At 40.7% G+C, this 15,322-nt stretch overlaps 2 protein-coding genes across 2 annotated transcripts in view; one reads left to right on the forward strand and one right to left on the reverse strand.

Moving 5' to 3' along the window:
* The window catches only part of RALYL (RALY RNA binding protein like), a 1,862,755-nt gene that overhangs the window by 1,073,000 nt on the left and 774,433 nt on the right, over positions 1–15,322 (forward strand). The window lies entirely within an intron of this gene.
* Positions 4,468–6,595, reverse strand: LOC141145308 (hemoglobin subunit alpha-3). The gene is made up of 3 exons (XM_073631882.1): positions 6,436–6,595; positions 5,787–5,991; positions 4,468–4,781 (listed from the first exon to the last, which is right to left on the reverse strand). The coding sequence occupies exons 1-3, from the start codon at positions 6,528–6,530 to the stop codon at positions 4,653–4,655; spliced, it is 429 nt and encodes a 142-aa protein (XP_073487983.1). The 5' UTR covers positions 6,531–6,595; the 3' UTR covers positions 4,468–4,652.

Raw genomic sequence — 15,322 nt, forward strand, 5'->3', positions numbered from 1 at the left:
TAAATAGAGTCCACCTGTTTGTAATTAATGTTCAGTATAAATACAGCTGTTCAGTGAAGCCCTCAGATGTTTGTTAGAGAGACTTAGTGAACGAACAGCATTATGAAGGCCAAGGAACACACAAGACAGGTCAGGGATAAAGTTGTGGAGAAGTTTAAAGCAGGGTTAGATTATAAAAAATTATCCCTACCTCACCGGTCCATCCGTGTTACATGCTCTGGCCGTCTAGTGACAAGCACATGCCCCAGCTGAGGGGTTTATGCCTGGCTCCAATGTTCTTCACCCTAGCAATCTGGAAAAGATTCTCTGATCGATATTCACTATCTTCTTCATGCTCACCACTTACAAATGTCCTCTTCAACCCGGACATCCCTGATAGCATGTCCTATAATCGTATGCTGCATTGGACTGGGGCCAGGATTTTTCAGCTGAGACATCTTGTTAATCCAGCTACAAGACACCTACTACCCTTCTTTGACCTACAAAAGCAATACCAAATTCCTAAAACACTTTTCTATTCCTATTTACAGTTTAGACATTTCTTCGCTACCAAATCCCCCACCCTCTCCCTGGACAAACCATCAGACTTCGAAATGTTATGCGCCAAAGGCCCCTATGAGCCCCAATTAATTTCTACCATATATAGAATTTTACATGAAGCTAACCCCTTGAAGGTAGAAGTCACCATTACATGAAGAAATTGACTCAGTTACTCCAACATGACATTTCTCTGTTAGTTTGGGAAAGTATCTGGGAATCCACCTCCAGAATTTCCCGCTGTGTCGCACACAAAGAATCTGCGTACAAAATTCTACTTTTCTTGTACAAAACTCCAGAACGCCCACACGCATACAACCCGACAACCTCAAAAATGTGTTGGAGATGTAATAAAGCTGTGGGCTCACAATATCACATTTTCTGGGAATGCCCTCTAGTCACCCAATTCTGGGCCCAAATTCAAACGGTTCTGGAGAAGCTGATGGGGGTCCCCATCCCCCTAAACCCTATGCATTACATACTGGGTCTACCTGTTCCAGTTATCCACAAATCTAAAAGAAAACTGATGTCCTTCATATTATTAGCGGCTAAAAGAACCATTCCCAAACTTTGGCTCTCTACCTCCTCTCCCACTCTCATGCAAACCCTCTCCATCTTAATGTATATACAGAGAATGGAACATCTATCCGCCGTAGTTGGTGATTCAATCCCAAAATTTTCACAAATATGGCAGTCATGGGACAAATCTGAATATAGCTCTGAAACATACAGTTCTAACTCAGAGACAGTGGTCTTGAACAGACAATTTATCTTTAGGTCCTTACTGCTTTCACAAAATGTTGGCTATGGCTCTTGCATTTTCGTGCCTCTGTATTGCTTATGTACCCCATATAGATAGTGAGAGTATTTACCATTGCAACCAAACTGTACATATAAAAATCACTATTCCTTTTTTACCTAGTTGGATTTCTTACTATCTAGCTAATTACATTAGCTTTTACATTTCACCCCAACTATGTATAATATATATTTCAATGACAATGTATATTTACATCACCTGTAATTGAATGTGCTAACTACATGTTATTTTGTATTATATGTAAAACCTGTTTAATAAACAATTTAAAAAAAAAAATTATCCCAAGCTTTGAACATCTTACGGAGCACTGTTCAATCCATCATCTGAAAATGGAAAGAGTATGGCACAACTGCAAATCTACCAAGACATGGCCGTCCACCTAAACTGACAGGCCGTGCAAGGAGAGCATTAATCAGAGAAGCCGCCAAGAAGCCCATGGTAACTCTGGAGGAGTTGCAGAGATCCACAGCTCAGGTGGGAAAATCTGTCCACAGGACAATTATTAGTCGTGCACTCCACAAATCTGGCCTTTATGGAAGAGTGGCAAAAAGAAAGCCATTGTTAAAAGAAAGCCATAAGAAGTATCGTCTGCAGTTTACTTGAAGCCATGTGGAGGACACAGCAAACATGTGGAAGAAGGTGCTCTGGTCAGATGAGACTACAATTTACCTCTTTAGCCTAAAAGCAAAATGCTATGTTTAGTGGAAAACTAACTCTGCACATCACCCTGAACACACCATCCCCACTGTGAAACATGGTGGAGGCAGCATCATGTTGTGGGGATGCTTTTCTTTAGCAGGGACAGGGAAGCTGGTCAGAGTTGATGGGAAGATGGATGAAGCCAAATACAGGACAATCTTATAAGAAAACCTGTTAGAGTCTGCAAAAGACTTGAGACTGCGGAAGAGGTTCACCTTTCAGCAGGACAACAACCCTAAACATACAGCCAGAGCTATCAAATGGGATAGCTTAGATCAAAGCATATTCATGTGTTAGAATGGCCCAGTAAAGTCCAGAGCTAAATCCAATTGAGAATCTGTGGCAAGACTTGAAAATTGCTGTTCATAGATGCTCTCCATCTAATCTGACAGAGCTTGAGCTACTTTGCAAAGAAGATCGGGCAAAAATGTCCCTCCCTAGATGTGCAAATCTGGTAGCGGCTTCCCCAAAAAGATTTGCAGCTATAATTGCAGCAAAATGTGGTTCTAAAAAATTATTGACTCAGGGAGGCTGAATACAAATGATGCTTGAAAAAGTCACGTGTCAGTGATGTAACGCGTGGGAGGAGCTTAGGACGTTCAGTGCTGCAATACACCTGAAGGTTAACAGCAGCTGTTTCTCTATGGGAAACCTCGTCCACAGCGGCTGACTGCAATCTGCTTATTTGAATGCTTCTAATAGACCGGGAGTTTGTGAGTGTATCTCTTGTCTCTGTTTTGCTTATGTACTATCTAGTAAGTTCACTGCACAATGATCTATTTTTTCTTTGCTTGCTTTGCATAAAACCTTTATCCTGAGAGCCGAATCACCAGCAGTATAATTGTTGAAGTGGGATGCAAGAAAAACTAAATATCCTGATACAAACGATCTAACCCAGTGAGTCAATCAATCTGGATTAAGGGAAGGAACTGTTTAATTATTTTTACTTTCTCCCACTATTTATCTCTGCCTGGACATTGTACTCAGAGTGTCATTATTATTTTATTTATACTAACCGTCACATCACCAATTTGAAGATTTTTTTTTGGCAATTTTTTTTTTTTTGGCAATTTTAACACATGTATTAGCACCATAATTATGTATTTATTTTATTCACATGTATGCATTTTTTATTCCTGGATTTAAGCTTAGTCGCAGCAGCATATTGTGCACTATTTATTTAAAGCGCATCAATTTTATACTGAATACAAATGTACGCCACACTTTTCACATATTTATTTGTAAAACCGATTTAACATTTTCCTTCCACTTCACAATTATGTGCCGCTTTGTGTTGGTCTATCACATAAAATCACAATAAATACATTTATGTTTTTGGTTATAACATGATAAAATGTGGAAAATTTTAAGGGGTATGAATACTTTTTCAAGTCACTGTAAATTGGACTGTATAAAGGACTTTCACTTAGTCACTTCATATTTCACATGTGTGGCATTTGGGACTTTTATTCAGGACTTATTTTTATTTGCATTATTGTATTCTTTTGCTGTTTCATATTTTCTTTTATATTTGAAGTGTGGAGCTATTTGTCAGACCAAGATTGCTTGTAGATTCAAACTGGACTGTATATGGAATTTCTAGTTAATCAGTTCATATTTCATGTGTTTGACATTTCGGACTTTATTTGGGACATATTTTTATTTGCATTATTGTGTTTTGTTGTCTTATATCTACACTCACTGGCCACTATATTAGGTACACATTGCTAGTACTGGTTTGTACCCCTTTTGCCTTCAGAACTGCCTTAATTCTTCGGGGCATAGATTCAACAAGGTGTTGAAAACATTCCTCAGAGATTTTGGTCCATATGATAGCATCACACAGTTGCTGCAGATTTGCCAGCTGCACATTAATAATGCAAATCTCGCATTCCACCACATCCCAAAGGTGCTCTATTGGATTGAGATCTGGTGACTGTGGAGGCCATTGGAGTGCAGTGAACTCATTGTCATGTTCAAGAAACCAGTGGTGAGATGATTTGAGCTTTGTGACATGGTACATTATCCTGCTGGAAGTAGCCATCAGAAGATGGGTACACTGTAGTCATAAAGGGATGGACATGGTCAGCAACAATACTCAGGTAGGCCATGGAGTTTAAACAATGCTTAAGTGTTTAATTTTAATTGAACATTTTTTCCAAATTTTTTTTTTTGGGCACATTTATGCATTTTTTTTTATTTTGGGTGGAACACCACTTTAAGTAAGTTCACCTTTCCTATCAGGGAGAGAGATATACAGTAATATGTGCTACATTCAACCTAATAACGTCTGAGACTGAGTTGGTTATGGTAAGCCCCTGGTTTGATTTTTTTAAAGAGACACAGCAATTGAATATATTAATATCAAACCATCAAAAAACAAAAAGATAATAATACAGTTGAGGCGGAAATGAAAATTATTTTCAGTTTTATTTAAGAGTACATCAGATTTATATTTGATGGACAATTTACACAAGTAAATACTCTTCAAAAAACATTGCAACTTGGTTGTAACTGAAATGGGCCCAGAGAACACTTCATTGCACGTTGTTTTACTTGCTGTAATTTCTGATGTAGCCTGTTATACAGGGTGGATTTATCTGTACTTGGAGGTGAGGACTGCAGAGACTAGAGCAAGGAATTTGTCCCAGGCAGCCTGAACCTCAGCAGTGAAATCACCAGGGAAGTGAGTAGCCAAGACCACCTGGATAATGTGAGCCAGCAGCTGCAAAGAGAAATAGAAGATATATTATTTTTGTGTATATAGACACATTTGTATTATTTAATAAGGACAGTAATGTTCAAACTGCTTTTTGAAATTACATTTTTTTATTTAATGTACTCTTAAAAGAGAAGTATGGGTTTGGGAGTTCTTGTAGAATTATACTTACCTAGGTAAAGGCAGCATCGGTCCTATGCTGTATCTGTCCCCCGGAGCCTCTTCACTGAGAACCAAGCGATCGACAATTGCTGATGGCTCAGTTCTCCCGGCTCTCAATCAATCAGCAGCTCTCCTGCTCTGCTCCTCCATGCTCACTGGAGCCTTGAGCTGTGGAGGGGCGGCTCGCTGAGAGGCTGAGACGGCCTCGGTCCAGGCACCTGGCAGATCCAGACTCCCACAGTCGAGACGATGCGGTGTGGTGCCTGGACTGATGTGTGTGACGTCAGCAAAGAGCGGACTGGAAATGGGTCACAGGAGTGCAAAACTAATTGCACTCCTGTGACCCATAGGAGAAGCTCAGCCAAACAAGCTCAGGCTGGACTTCTCCTTTAAAGGTTACAGAGCAAACTGCTTCTTCTAAAAGGTACCCAATGGAAGTATCTGGTGGAAGGTGCTCTTCTCCAAATCCAGGGATACAATACTACCATACCTTACCTGCCTATAATGGTTACTCTCTGGCTTCAATACCTTCCAAGTTAGTGACTCAAAACTAATGTGCATATTAAGAGTTTTGACTTTACATTTTATTGACTCAGAAAAAAACTTGAATGTAGGGAATAATCATGACAGATCAGAAGCTAGTATTTGTAGATAGGTCTGAAATAACAGCCTCTATGTTTGTCATGAGAACTTTCCTAAAGCCTGACACAAAATGTACAGTATATTGGTCACCTAAATGCCCACCTGAGTTTCAATACTATATAATGCTGCAAACACATTTAAGCGCAATGCATTTTGTTCACTGGAATCAAGTTATCTTATTGTATAGAAATATTCAGTAGTACTTACAGGAAAGTTTCCTGGATCCACTCTTAGGTTGTAGGCATGCAGGTCACTGAGGGAGGACAGGTTGCCAGCAAGGTCATCCAGGTGATTGGCTGCACCTGCAAGAGCATTTATAATCTTTCCACCATGTGTGTTGAGGTCAGCAGAACCAGGGGTCAGGTCAAAGTGGGGGAAATAAGTCTTGGTCTGGGGGAAGCTAAGGAAAAGCCTAAACATAAAAAAAAAAACAGATATTAATACAAGGGAAATGATTTAAAGTAAATCTATCCACACACTTCTGACCTGATATTATGCTTCTGTGGTTAATATTTTAGGTTATAAAAATAACTAATTCCCTGTTAAACTGAGCAACCCATGACTTACATCTATCTCTCAATTTTCATTGATGCTTGACTTTCCCTGAAGACAAATTTTTAGTTTTGTAGGGTAGGGACAGGTTATAAATTCTATCAGTAGTATCTTAGTTTTTTAAAAAGACTATACACATAGATCATAGAACTAGAATGATGTAACCCATGTAATGAATAAAAGTTTGTAAGTTTAACTCGTTACATTAACCTAAGAACTCCTGTCCTGTTACATTAAACATCAAGTTGAAATTGCACACTGTATTTGTTTATATAACATATAACCAAGAATAAAAGAACCTTACCTGGTCAAAGCCTCAGAGCCCAGAGCACTGCCCTGAGATCCAATCTTTCCCACTATGGAAAGCACAGCAGCCTTTTCACTTGCAGATAGACTCATTGTGATGATCGGGAGTTGGTGTAGTACACGTTAGATTAGCTTGGCAACTCAAGTAAAGTCCACGTTAAACTGAAAATCTTGCCAGTTTTTAAAGCATTAGGATACCATTCACAATAGTCAAGATGCATTTCTATTGGCTGAAAACTGCATACCACCCATTAGAACTGACTTATCTTTTGAACCATACATGCTGTATGTGCTGATATAGGGTAAGCATCTTATCACTATATGCTGATTACAAAGCATATACACTCCTTTTGTTTTTACTGAGCTATTGCTGATCTTTACAGTTTAACATATTAAATTACACGGCATTACACATATATTTTAAATGTACTCAATTAGATAGCATTTGAGTTGAATACGATAGTTGTGATTGTTTTAATTAATGTTTTATCTCTTTTCTATCCTTTTGGTTATCAAGAATACCAATCAAGTGTGGTTTTAACAGAAAAAGTCCATTTATTTCTAAACAATCATTCTTGCGCCCTATACTTTATTATTTTGAAAGTAACAAGATTTTTTATTCTTTTAAGAGACTTTTGTTAGGCACTAAAGCATGTCTAGTATGACCTTAATATAAGTAGACACAGTAGGGGGGATTTACTAAAACTGGAGAACACAGAATCTGGTGTAGCTGTGTATGGTCGCCAATCAGCTTCTAACTTCAGCTTCTTCAATTAAGTTTTTAAGATAAAACCTGGAAGCTGATTGGTTTCTATACAGAGCTGCACCAGATTTTGCACTCTCTAGTTTTAGTAACTCATCCCCGGTATATTTCAAGTTGTTGCAAATGGGCACTCTCAGTAATCACTCTCTCATAGTCACCAGACTCACCAGAATTAGTATTACGTATGTATAGGAAGAAAAAAGGGAAGAAAAGGAGGTGGGAGTAGTGTTCCCATTGGACAACTTCCCCACTATTCTTTCTTTAGTGACACTCAAATTTTGGTATTTTCTGTCAATATCAGTTATAGCAATCATCAGGATAAATAAAGAGGGTGAATCTTCCTAATGAGGACAAAGACAGCAACAAAAACCTGGCAGGTGTCCTAATCTTTCTCCACACAATTTAAGTCCCAGATCACACATATGAGATGCGGGAACCAGAGCAATTCCAGTGCGGGTTCCCGCATCACATGTCACTCACCGGCGGGTCACACTGACATCTGCAAACCGCTGCGGTTGTCAATTTAAAGTTAATGACATCCCCAGATGGGTTTGCAGATCGAAGTGCAAACTGTCAAATTGTACAGGAATCGGATCGCATAGGTGTGAAAAGGCATGCGATCCGATTCCAGTGCAGACCAAAAAAACCTGTTCCGGCACATAGTTTGTATGTCTGAAATCGCATAGCACAGACATTGCATGTGGATCTGCACAGCAATGGGGTGCAAATTGCATGCAATGTCTGTCATCGCACAAGTGTGAACCCAGCCTAAAGCAAACAAAAAAACATGTTGCCTTTGGTTATGACATCACTCTGAAGTTAAAGTGGTAGTAAAGTCGTTGTGAAAAGTTGCTGACAGGCAGCATATGTATGACACAAGAGACCCTATCGGTCTCATCTGTCGTAAATGCTTCTTTCTGCCTGTCAGCTGTGATGTACAATGAGCTGTGCATGTGCTGTGCATGTGCAGTACATTATGACATGACCCACCTGGGGGAACCCAAAAAGAAGAAACTACACTGGACTTTACTAGCACTTTAATAATGAACTGGGACTCCCATATATACTCAGAGCTGCCAATTTGGATTTCTCACTCTTTCCTTTCTTCTGTATCTAAGGCTAAAATTTCATCCTTACCATGGTTAGATCACAATCCCACAATAATTTATTGTAACTTTCTTCATACCTACCCTTACATTCCTTCCTGGTCATTAAATAATTATCTTTTATCCATCACTGCAATTCTGGACAAACTTAAATCTATATAAATTTCTATAAATTGACAGAACAGAGCAGAACTGACTTGGAACAACAAGTAGAACACGTAACTTACATAAATCAAATCCCTCAAAACAAAACTGCATCAACCTTGATAAAATTAAAACTGAATTAAACCTCTGCCTTACCGATGAGGCTGAAAAACAACTTAGATGGACTGATGGGGCATATTTTTTAGTACTGATCACTGTATTGGTGTCACTGGTCCCCAAAAAAGTTTCAAAAGTGTCACTGTGTGTCCAATTTGTCCACCGCACTGTCACAGTCCCGCTATAAGTCACTCATCGCCGCCATTACTAGTAAAAAAAAAAAAATTCCATAAAAATATCCTGTAGTTTGTAGACGCTATAACTTTTGCGCAAAACAATCAATATACGCTTGGGATTTTTTTTACCAAAAACATGTAGCAGATTACATATTGGCCTAAATTTATGAGGATTTTTTTTTTTTTTTATTGGATATGTTTTATAGCAGAAATATTGTTTTTTTTTTGAAAATTGATGGTCTTTTTTTGTTTATAACGTAAAAAATAAAAAACGCAGAAGTGTTTAAATACCACAAAAAGAAATCTCTATTTGTTGGATAAAAGGACAACAATTTTTTGGGTACAGCGTCGCACGACTGCACAATTGTTAGTAGCACAGTGCCATATCGCAAAAATTGGTCTGGTCATGATGGAGGTAAACCTTCTGGAGCTGAGGTGGTTAAAAAATAAAAGCTGAAATAACAGTCACAGGAGTATACTCTCACAATGGCAGATAAGACATCGGGCAAGAGATTATACTGTGCCTATTATCACATGGGAAGTGGCTTTTTATCCTGCGAGTGATATTTTGGCTTTTATTTTTTAAATAAGCCAAGAAGTTTATACTATGAAGCCCCTTTTTTGTGATTTATATGTTTATTACATGCTGAGGATTGGAGAGCTGGAAATGATATCTGCATGCTGACCTGCTGGCTGCAAAAAAAGTGCTTATTGACCTCCTTTTCATTAATGAGGTCTGTGTTGCAAGTTGAGGAGACATCTTCATTGTCAGAGGTGGTGGTCACTGTTGTCCAGGGTGTTCTTGCTGAAGCTCACTGATTTTTTGCCAGGTCAAGATCTGCTTATAGATTTACAGTGCATTGAAAAAGTATTCACACCCCTTGAAATTTTCCACATTTTATGTTACAACCAAAACATAAATGTATTTATTGGGATTTTTTTTTTTTTTGAGATTTGAAAAAAGCTTTATTAAAGAGCAGTGCAGTACACTGTATTTAAATCCAAAGATATACTGACATATCCCATACAAATAAGGGAGTAACAATCGATATGTACAAAAATATTAATCAAAATAACTTATAAATGCAATTGGAGATGTAGGGAAAGCGGTATCTCATGATCCCTGAGTGGGTTGGCATTCCCAACACCCCTGATGGGCTCAAACTGTGTCAGGTGCCCCCCCATCTTCAGGGAAAGAGTTTTGGCTTCCCCGGGACCCCTACTGGCCCCGCTCCCAAGGACCTGCAATAGTCCCTGGGATAAATATAGGGGCTGCTAGATAGGTAAAACGGTCTTCTCCAACAGCTCCTATCTAACTGGAAATAATCCGCTTACTGATGCACTGTGGTTGTGATTTCAGATCTCTATAGTAGAAGAAAGAAAGGACAGAGAAGAAGGAAAGAAGAGAGAGATAAAAAGATAGATAGATAGGATGGTTGAATAAAGTTGTGCCCGGTCCGGTCTTTTACTAGCTTGTCCTTGTCGTTTGTATACCAGGGGTAAGGGGAATGCCTATATGCCTAGCCCAGGGCTCCCATGTTGCCTCAAATGATTTAGTGGTGTCCATCATAGTACTGACTAGTTTTTCTTGGGACATGATCCACAAAATCTTTCTTTTGGCTGACTGAAAAGACACCGTGGGTTGCTTCCAAGCTTTAGCTATGGAGGTTTTAGTTCCTAGCAGCATAAAGGTTATCAACTTTTGTGAATGTTTAGCTGTCTTAGGAATTGGGGCATTGAGTAATGCCACCTGTGGAGATTTCGCAATAGGGAGACCCGAGACTTTTCGAATCATGGCGAACATTTTGTTCGAGAAACCTCTTAATCTCGGGCATTCCCACCAGATATGGAGCATGGAGCCCTGGGCTTGACAACCTCTGAAACATAACGGAGAGGCAGAAGAAAACATAGTTGCTAGTCTGGAGGGTACAAGATACCATCTCATTAACACTTTTAGATTAGCTTCTATTAAAGAAATATTTAAAATACCTTGAAAGGCTCTAGTTCCCCTCCAATGCCACTCCTCCAGGTTCCAGGTCTCCTGCAGGTCCCTCTCCCACGCCTCCATGTAAGAAAATTTGGTGGTGGGTTCCATAAGAGATGCATATATGAGAGATATGCCTCCCTTTATGTCTGAGGCTTGACCGCACCAGCACTCGTATTGTGTAAATTCCAGTGGGTGCGCCTGTCCCTTCGTTAGTGAGGAGAGGAAGTGAGATATCTGGATAAATCTGAATCTCTCTGAGCCTGGGAGTTCCAGTTTGTCAATACATTGTTTCAATGTAATCGGGCCAGAGGGAGTAAAAAAATGGCCAATACGGTTCAACCCTTTGTCCAGCCACCAGTGGAAGGACTTGATGTCCATGCCCGGTCCAAATCGTGGATTATGGAACATGTGTTCTAGAGGGTGGAGAAATGAGGTCAGTGCATGTAAATGTTTCATGGTGTCCCATAATTTAAAGGATTGGGATAGTGCCGGAGATAATATCGAGGGTCTCGTTTTCATGGGGCGCCAGAGGAGGTAGTCTATTGTGTGTGTCGGGACAGCTTGTCTTTCGATATTTATCCAATCGGGTTTCTCAACTCTGAAGTATACCAGTGAGAGTTGGGCTAGTCTGGCTGCTTGGTAATGCTATATTGGTCTGGCAAACCTAGTCCCCCCCGGTTTTGGGACTATAAAGAATATTGCGGGCTAGCCTGTATCCTTTTTTACCCCAAATGAATTTTATGATCTTCCCTTGGAGCGATTTAAGATGGTGTTTTCTAATGTCTATCGGGAGTGACCTAAATAAATAGAGGAGCTTGGGCAGTAGGGTCATTTTAATAGAATGTATTCTACCTAGCCAGGATATATTGTAACGGGACCAGGATAGTATGTCAGATTCAAAATTGCGGAACATGGGAGGGAAATTTGCCTGATAAAGCTGCTCAAACTTGGGGGTAAGGTTTATCCCCAGATATCGGATCGATGAGTCGCTCCATTTAAATTTGAATGAAGGCTTGAGCCTGTCTACTTCTGCCGCTTGAAGTGAAATGTTTAATGCCTGGGATTTGTCCATGTTGACCCGTAGACCCGACAAGGACCCAAAGGTTTCTAAGAGTTTGCATATATTGGGTAGAGAGGTAGTTGGGGATGTGACAAATAGAAGGATGTCATCCGCAAAAAGAGCGCACTTGTGGGTTTGCGGACCACATTTCACACCTTTGATGTTTTGGTTAGATCTGATTGCAATGGCAAGGGCCTCTATAGCCAATGCAAATATCAGAGGGGATAAGGGGCACCCCTGTCTGGTACCCCTGGCTATTTGAATGGGATCCGAATAGTACCCGTGTAGTTTGACCTTGGCCCTAGGAGTGGAGTATAGAGCTTTCAGGGTTCCTATGAACTTTTCCCTGAAACCCCAGCGTCCCAGGACTGTGAATAGGTATGACCAAGAAAGGGAGTCGAAGGCCTTTTGAAGGTCCAACGACAGTAATAGGCCTTCCTGTCGTGGGCCTCCATCCCAACCTGATTGTAGTAATGAGACAATATCGACCGCCCTTTTAACTTGATCCGGGCCCTGTCTTCCTGGGATAAAACCCACTTGGTCTTTTTTTATATATTGGTTGATAAAGGAGTTAATTCTGTTAGCTAGGATTTTAGTAAGTATTTTCAAATCGTTATTAATAAGCGATATTGGTCTGTAGTTCTCAACTAAAGATGGATCCTTGTCGGGTTTGGGAATGACTAAGATGAAAGCCATATTTAGATGTGATTCTAAAGGCGCCCCTTCCCTTTTGGAGTTGAAGAATTTAGTAATATGGGGTGCTAAGGTGTTTGCAAAGGTTTTGTAATATTGATTGGAGAAGCCATCGGGGCCGGGAGCTGAACCCCCTTTTAAATTTTTAATCACATATAATGTTTCTTCTGTGGAGAAGGGTGTTTCCATGAGGTCTGCATGGTCTTTACTTAGGGTGGGTATATTAAGATCATCTAGGAAGGATTTTATGGAAGATTCTGCCATAGAGTCATTTTTCTGATATAGGTTATAATAAAAAGACTGGAATGCTTGCAGAAATTTTGGAGGATTGAGTGTTGTGGAGCCGTCCTGTAATCTGAGGTTTGGAAGTGTGAAGCTACTGAATTCGGGAGAGAGCTTTCTTGCTAATAGCGTACTCATCTTGTCTCTCTGAAAGTAGAATTTCGCATTATTCCATTTCAAGGATCTTTTGGCCCTTACTGTGTGAGCTAAGTTTAAAGATATTCTAGCTGCGTCTAATTGTGCTATTTGGACCTTAGAAGGGTCCCTTTTGTGTTGTTTACATAGGGCCGTGAAGTCCCTCTCGAGTTTCTCTATCTCCGCTATTTGTTCTTTCTTACGTTGAGAAGACATTTGAATGAGTTTTCCCCGTATGGTAGCTTTATGAGCGGCCCAGAGAGTCTCCGCTGAGATTCCCTCCACATCATTCCGCAAGAAATAATCTTTCAACTCCCTCTCAATCTCTATCACTGAAATAGGGTCATTAAGGAGAGTGTCATTGAGTCTCCACTGGATAGTGGGTGGTTTGTGGGAGCTGCCCCGTAAAGTGATGACCACCATGGCGTGGTCTGATAGGGCTGTGTCCTTGATATAGGCCTTGACCACATAAGAGATATGGATCGCTGAAAGGAGGATGTGGTCGATCCTGGAGTATGTTCTGTGTGGGTTTGAGTAATGTTTAAAATCTCTCTTTGTGGGGTTATGTTCTCTCCAAATGTCGGCTAAGCCTTGTTGATAAATAAGTTTCGCAATCTTAGAACTTGTTTTTGTGGGGCAGACTGATTGTGCAGCTAGAGGTTTAGATTCATCTAGACCTGGGTCGAAAGCGACATTAGAGTCACCTCCGAATATTACAGTTCCTTCTAATAGAGGGCTTAGAGTTTGAAACATTGCTTGAAAGAATTTTGTCTGGCCCTTGTTGGGGGAGTAATATGATATGAACGAGTATAAGCACTCATCTATTCTACCCTTTACCATAATAAATCTACCCTCTGGGTCTCTGTGCACCAGACTGGGCTTGAATATACAATTTTTCGCAAATAGTATTGCCACACCTTTGGTTTTATCTTCCACGTTAGCTAGGAAGAATAGGGGATATTGAGCATGTAAAAATGTCGGGTTATATCTTGATGAGAAGTGGGTTTCTTGAATCATAACTACTGCCATTTTTTGGGCGTGATAAGATTGGAATAATTTTCGTCTCTTTACCGCTGAGTTCAGACCTTGGGCATTGTGTGATGTTAATTTAATGGATGTTAAGGGCACGGTGTTACTTGACATATTGGCTGAGTAGGGGAAGCATGTGAGAAGCAGTATTTCTTACCTCCTCTGGGTTGTTGTGGAGAGTTGTTTTTCGAGGGCTGAAGCAGGACCTGGAACCTGAAGGAGAGGAGCGTAGCTGCATTACCTGTGGACTGGCACAAAAGAAGACAAGGTTAGAAAAGAAGAGCAGAAGAAAAGAAAAACAAAAAGAAAGAGAGTGCGGATGATGTAGTGCAAAGTGGCCCAAAAAGGACCTGCGGCATCTGGAGGGCAGAAAGTGCCTCCCAATGATGCCAAACAATAAACAATAGTAGCCCTCCAAAGGGGCTAACTGTCCATCTCCCGATAATGGAGATTCCATTATCGTGGGATGGATGGAGGCGCATGACTGCTACCCCAGTCAGTGCCAACCCAATCGGTCAACCTGTATAAAATACTTTCCATAACCTTATGATGAAAACCAATTAAAAACAATAACATTGTAAAATGCGTTAGTCAAAGCCAGCCGGCTGAATTATTCTAACTGTTGGCCTAAGAAGCCATGGAGAGGTATGGGGGAAAGAGGGGTGAAGGTAAAGGTGGGGAGGTAAAAGGAGGGGAAAGGGAGATGAGCGGGAGGGATGAGGGGGAGAATTGTGAGAAGGGATGCATCCCAATTTACTGGGGGATAGCTATTCCTAGCCCTAGGTTGTTAGGGGTACGAGTTAGAAGTCCTCTATAAAGTCCTCTGTATGTCCCCCTAGAGTCTTTGGAGAATTCTTCGCAGGGTTCTATCATGTCCGTTTCCCGGTCTCCAATTCTACTAGCCGGTATTGGAGAAATCCAAGAGGGGAGGAGGGTCGAAGAACCAGTTTTCTGTTGCTTGGTGTCAAGTTGAGAGATAGAGAACAGGGTAATCCTCTTGAAGAAGGGGGAGGGGCAATAGTAGTCCGACCCGCTTGGGTAAGGCCCAAAGAGCCAGCAGAAGTGCTTGCTTTGCGTGGAGTGTCATTCTTGTGGATCGGTGGGACCTTTCAGGTCCGAGGTCTCAGAGTCATTAGAAGGACTGAAGGTGGGGGGATTCCATTATCCCTGATGGATCCGTAGAACGGACTTACGAAACCCGTTGGGGAGTCTGGGGGGGCCCCCATATCAGAAAGTAGTGTTATTAGGGTTAATAGCGTCCAGGATTTGTCCCTGTTGAGTATGTTGTTTGAAAACATAGAAAAACTTGTCAGAATCAGGTGGGCAGCGGTTCCCTCAAGCGTCTGCTTTTGGTAGTTTTCCATAATGGGGAAACTGGGCTGGTAGTAGTGGG

Source organism: Aquarana catesbeiana, linkage group LG05 (assembly GCF_042186555.1).
Source record: "Aquarana catesbeiana isolate 2022-GZ linkage group LG05, ASM4218655v1, whole genome shotgun sequence".
NCBI classification, from domain to species: Eukaryota; Metazoa; Chordata; class Amphibia; order Anura; family Ranidae; genus Aquarana; species Aquarana catesbeiana.